Source organism: Cebus imitator, unplaced genomic scaffold (assembly GCF_001604975.1).
Source record: "Cebus imitator isolate Cc_AM_T3 unplaced genomic scaffold, Cebus_imitator-1.0 Scaffold13, whole genome shotgun sequence".
In the NCBI taxonomy this organism is placed as follows: domain Eukaryota; kingdom Metazoa; phylum Chordata; class Mammalia; order Primates; family Cebidae; genus Cebus; species Cebus imitator.
In genome coordinates this window covers 10,251,551-10,257,907 of record NW_016107328.1, presented here as the reverse complement: position 1 = coordinate 10,257,907, position 6,357 = coordinate 10,251,551, and the positions used below count along the sequence as shown (strand labels likewise).

The window sequence follows — 6,357 nt, the reverse complement described above, 5'->3', positions numbered from 1 at the left end:
AAAAAAAAAAAAGAAATCAGAGTTCAATCTAATGCGAGACTTATCTCACTGCAACAATTGGAGAAACTCCCAAAGCTCTAAGTAGGAGGTTCAAAGGGGCTCAGAGGAATTGTTTTTTGAGACAGGGTCTCACTCTGCCCCTCAGGCTAGAGTATAGTAGGCCAATCATGGCTCACTTCAGCCTCAACCTCCTGGACTCAAGCTATTGAATTAAGAATGTCTGTTGATCAAATCATATCAAGATAACAAAGCTGAGTTTATTCCTCTTTCCTTGGCCTCCCAAAGTGTTGAGATTACAGGTGTGAGCCACTGTGCCTGGCCAATATAATGGTCTTGGACAAGCAATAACTGTGCTTAGCTTTGGAGCTAAGATAACAGATTTACAAAACAAAAATCAAAAAAATTTACACAAAAAAATTCCATAAATTTTACATTTGTGGTCTCTATTTTTTGATGTGCAATAAAGTTCAGCCACAGGAGCATTCCAGGGCCAGGTGACCCAACCCCAGTAAAAACCCTGGACATTAAGGCTCAGTGAGCTTCCCTGGTTGGCAATACTTGATACATGCTGTCATATATTGTGGCTGGGAGAAATGAGCAATGCCCATGTGACTCCACTGGGAGAGGACAACTGGAAGCTTGCACCTGGCCTCTCCTGGACTCTACTCTATGTATCTTTTTGCCTTTGCTGATGTTAATCTGTATCCTTTCACTGTAATAAACCATAATCAGGAATATAACACAAAAATAATGCTGACATTCTGCTAGAAATAGAAATCATTCAGTTTGCTAAAACTCCCGGTGGTATGAGTATTAGTAGATACATTTTGGTATGATTCCCTTGTACTTCTTGATAAAAGTCAGGAAGAAGGTGGGATTATGTCATTAAGCTATTAATGGTTACAGAGAACAATAATAAAACAATTAGCATTTATACAGCACTTTTTTCTTAGGATCCCAAATCTTTTTTTTTTTTTTTGAGATCAAGTCCCAGTCTGACATGTAGGCTCAAGTGCAATGATGCAGGCTCGAGTGCAATGACACAGTCTCAGCTCACTGCAACCTTTGCCTCCCAGGTTTAAGCCATTCTCCTGCCTCAGCCTCCCAAGTAGCTGAGATTACATGTGCCCATCACTACGCCCTGCTAATTTTTGTATTTTTAGTACAGACAGGGTTTCACCATATTGGTCAGGCTGGTCTCAAACTCCTGACCTTGTGATCCACCCACTTTGGCCTCACAAAGTGCTGGGATTACAGGTGTGAGCCACTGCACCCGGCCAGGTTCCCAAATCATTTAAGACACAATTTTCAATGTGACATCATTTCAAGTACCCAGATAAGAAAAAACTATAGTTCCTTTTTATAAGATGGAAAAAGTTAAATGACTTCCAATTAACACTATTAGTGATCAAACCAATAAACAGAATTGAGGATTCTTTACTATTGGTTCAGGGTTCTATGTTCTAAAACATGCTGCCTGTGAAGTTAAAATATGCTAGGAATTCATATTAACAAAATGATGATATACCCTGTTGGAAGCCACATATTCTTTTTTTTAGTTAGCTTCTCTTCAGGAATTTACATTATTATTATTGTCAGTTAGTCTGTTTTCAAATAACTTTTGGCAGTGGAACAATTAAAGAGAGTTTCAAAATCACAGAGGAATTTGTTCCTACCTCCTGGGAGTGTATCAAAGTTCTGGTGTCAGCTTGCAAAAACAATTAGATTAAGGAAACTATTTATTAATATATTGATATTGGCAATATTTTTAGAAGGTAAAAGCCCTAATATTCATATTCTTCACATAAATGTTCCCCATTGCTCTTCTTTTCTTTTCTTTTTTTTTTTCACCAAAATATCATTTTTAGCTTTATAAGCTCTAGTTCAGCAGCCCACTGGAAATGATAAAATACTTACTGGCTCTAAGAATGTTCTCCTTGCTGCTGCACCTGGACTGGACCTGTAGAAAGAGCATAAACTCAGTAATTTAGGGCTCATGGCATGAATAGGCAGATATGCATATTTAATGGGCAAGCTCCTGAGGTCTGGGATCAAAGGCTTTATATATTAATATTTCAGATGTCATAACATGTTAATAAAAATGTTATACTTGTTTCATCATTTTTATTTATCCTTTACTTACTTTGAAGAAAGAACTGACTTCCAAAAAAAAATTGGAGGTACAATATTATAAATTATACAGAGATAAAACAAAGGCGAGTTTTTTATTCATTTGTATTTGAAATCAGTATTTGGAAACAGATTTGTTACTGCATATTTAGTTGTAAATATTGGCCCTTAATATTAAGGTATTTAGTATATCTCTTGACTAGAATAATAAAAAATTCAAGTAATAAAGTTGTAACTAAGTATTCCATTGTAGTAATTTTTAGTATGCATATAAATGGGAGGAAAATAGAGAAATCCTTATGTAATATTTACATTTGATTTGGAAAATCTTTATTTATTGATTATAATTATAAATTTAATAATTTATCATAGTTATAATACTGATTATGAAATATGCTTCCATTGAAAATCAGTAAAACTGAACAAATTTATTTACCAATTCTTAGGTATATGTATAATTTATCAATTAGGAACCCTATGCTTTGACTCAAATGTTTAGATCAAAGTGAAACATTCTTTTAAATGTTACAAAACTGCTACATTCAAGGAGCATGGTACATGTCATTAACATGTTAATTTCAAAGGAAACTGTATTTAAGCTCCACACCTCTTCTTCCCATTCCACAGCAGCTTGCCTCAAATGGATATATACACAACAAATTAATTTCTATAGTTTAACACAATCTACTATCATAATGAAATAACTTATGAAAGGAATGTTGCAACTTAGGGTGAGTTATGATTGTCCTTCCCTGAAAAAAACAACTGTTAATGTTTAAAAAAAATGACAATAAAAAAGTCACAAACAAAAAAAAAAAAAAAAAAAATACACACAAGAAAAAAAAAAAAAAAAAAAGAAAAGAAAAAATAATTCCAAATGTTAGTTATTCTCTTTTGGCCCAGATTGTTCAACTAGTTTTAAATATACTAGAAGGAAAAAGCTAATCTGAAGATAATATTCTTACGTTCTTTTACTCAGGAGTCTTATTTAAGAACAATTCTGGACCAAATGGGAAAGAAATCAATGACTGCTTAAAGCAAATAATACAGGGAAGAAGACACAAGGATGCAGAAAAGAAAAGTGAGAGAGAGAGGTTTGAGGTTGTAAATCTAGGCAATGGAAAAGAAAGTATGGAATTACAGAAGGGGACAATATGTAAATGCAGAATGTGCTGCTATTTCTCATTAAAAATTCATACCAACAGGGTAAGAATGACTAATGAACTTGCTGCAAAATAAACAAGCAAGTTGCTATACTATGGAATGAACATAAGTATAACTATACCACTACAGCCTTAAAGAAGAAAAGAAACACACACTAACAGACAAATTAATAGACAAGCTTAATAAAGAGAGAAACTACATTTTAAAAGTGATTCAAAGAACACAAGAGAAAGCTAGAATACAGAGAGAAAAGTCTGGGAGAGAAAAGGAAAAGAAAGGGGGAAATGTTAAAAGACAAAAACAGAGTTCAAAGAAGTCAAATGGAAGTCAAGAAAGTCTTCAACAAGATGTAGAAACAGAAGGAGCCCAAACCCATAGCGCAAAGCAATGTTTGCGAATGGAAAGCAGCTCCTTTGATCAGTAATAGTTACTCTTAAGTCGTAGCCTCTATTCCTCCAGAGTTCATCTTTAAGCCCTTCCAATCTAGAGTGGAGCTAGTGTATGGATAGAAACAAGAGATTTACAATGAACAGAGCAGTTCAGATGAGTAGTTCAAATTGTCTCATAAAATGTTCCAACAGAGTTATTTAATGTCTCTTATATACATTTTATAATGTATATAATGGAAATGGTGGTGAAAAATTAGTTGGCTTTACCAAAAAAACCCAAACCAAACCAAACCAACAACAAAATACCCTCTCCCATTCCCTAGGTGACTTAAAAAATTAACAACAACAAAATCATTCATAACATGAATTGAATAAAGAAACCCAAGTATTGCTTTGTGGCACCTCAGTTTAGAACTATATATTTCAAACAGCTTTGGTGGAGAAATTTGTATGAGGAAAACAATTCAATTCCCTGAGTCTGAGCATTTATCAAGGTTCACAAATTGCCAACAGCAGTATAATCAATGCTTTCTCATTTATATTACATTGGCTATTTGAACCAGATTTGGGGAGAATTTCTTTAATATCAACGATTATAAGAATTTCTTTAGTGATCTTGAGTATGTGTGTGTCTATCTATCTATCACTGAAGAAAACAAAAATTTAAAAACATTGCTTTTTATACATGTAGCAAATAACTTTTCCTCTTGCACCATGAAACTCATCTTTATAATATTTACATAATTTTATACAATTTCAAGGTGAAAATTCTACCTAACTCACAGTGTAATGGCATAACTTGAAATGGTAAACTTGGGAAACAACTATTGTTCTTATACATATGGACTATAAAGAAGGTAACACAGGTCTGTCTCAAGTTTTATGGCTTTTTGTTTTTTTCTTTATGTTACCCTGGCTTTACTCAATGGGGAAAAAAGGAAAACCTGGAACGCAGAATAAAATAGATTTTGGCCTAATATTAAATTAGTCAGGGATTAGAAATAAAAGGTATGGTATCTGATTACCTTTTACTTTATTCCATTGGATCATGTTATTTTACTTCAGTTAATATCTGATTTTACAGTACTGACAAACAATTCCCTTTCAACCAGAATCAAAACTAAGATAACATGTAGAAACAGCATATTATATTAAAGTCAATGGAGAAAATGAAAAGCATGAAGGTCTTAATGAAAACATAGGGTATTCATTTACTTATCAAGATTGTTTTGAGACATCAAGTAATTCATTTCAACATGTGTTTACATGTGTAACATAATTTTTGCTGAAGATCACATCATCCATTAGGAAATCTTAAGATGTGAAAAGGAAAACAGAAGGGAGAGCACATAATAAATGTAAGGAACAAAAGTGAAAATGTCTTAAAAAAAGCTGAAAAAATTTTAACAAACAACCACGATCTTTAGATACAGTTAGAGAAATCACTTACCTTATGCTTAGGTCATAACAAGAATAGCACAGTGTTTAAAGTCAGCTCTTCATTATGGGAGGTACAATTGAAAGCCATAGGTTATAATAACATGAATTGCTACATAGAAATGAAGACTTTTTCAGCCCAACATGAAAAGCTAACTCTTATGTGAGAACATTTCAACTTATGTTAAATGCAACATGAAGAACAACTGAGGGTGTAAACATCAAAACACACCCAAACACATGAACCTCATACCAAAAAGAGAGAGATGGCTCATTCTCTCAGGACACAGAAGATTTAATCTGTGACCATAAGTTGGGACATATAAGGGAAGGCACATTGCTTTAACAGTGAAAGATGCATGCATAATGTATAACCATCCATTTACCTCCCCACCCTCCATCCAGCTTGTACACACACAAGCCCACTAAGATACAGGGAAAGAATGTAGTGCCAAGCTGATATGAAGAAAGCAGGACACACGAAAGCACAGCAGTGGTCATGTGATTTGAGAGCTGTTCTTCCCTTAAACCATCCCATCACCATGCTTATTTTAAAGAAGCCAGGAAAAGATTCCCTTTCAATGCTGCAGTAGCTACGAGCCCCCAGCTTGAAGCTAGTGTGTGGAATTTTGATCACCGTTCCCTGCGATGTCAGGGGCTTTCCAGTGGAAGCCAGATGTACCATAATACCAGTTAGTGGGGGTACAAATGTGTGAATAACAAGCATCTTTTCCCTTCTGCATTTCACAGAAGTGAGGGAGGAGAGAAACAACGAAAATAAAACCCATGTTAAGGATAGGTTCATAACAATATAAGGATATATACGTATTAAAATGGAAATTACATTTGATTGCAGGTTAACACAAATCAGGTTTCAAAAAATTGCCTATTTTGCTGCTCACCAGGCTAATTTGTATTCTTTTTCTCGTAAACACTATACAGTTGGCTCATACTGAAAAAATTCTGAGCACTTGGTCAGACGGGGTCAAAGTCAAGAACAAAACAGTCATCTTCTTTGATGGACATTAAGAAAACTATCATTCCATTTTAAACATGACTTTACTGGCCACTAATCACATTTTAAATTAGAAATTAAGTTTCTGTTTATGTTTACTTATATAATCTGAGAAGTCCTCTGTTTTGGAAAGACACAATGAAAATTTTAATCTTTTTACACTGTTAAAAAAGCAAACAACAAAAAAGCTACCTATTTAGAAACTGTTTCCTAAGTACTCTT

At 34.0% G+C, this 6,357-nt stretch overlaps 1 protein-coding gene across 1 annotated transcript in view; it reads right to left on the bottom strand.

The window, feature by feature from the left end:
- Positions 1–6,357, bottom strand: part of GPHN (gephyrin) — a 339,003-nt gene that overhangs the window by 168,607 nt on the left and 164,039 nt on the right. Inside the window, exons 10-11 of the mRNA XM_037728619.1 lie at positions 3,726–3,788; positions 1,918–1,960 (exon numbers count right to left, since the gene is read on the bottom strand). Of these exons, the coding sequence (XP_037584547.1) occupies positions 1,918–1,960; positions 3,726–3,788 (106 nt within the window). The remainder of the gene's footprint in view (positions 1–1,917; positions 1,961–3,725; positions 3,789–6,357) is intronic.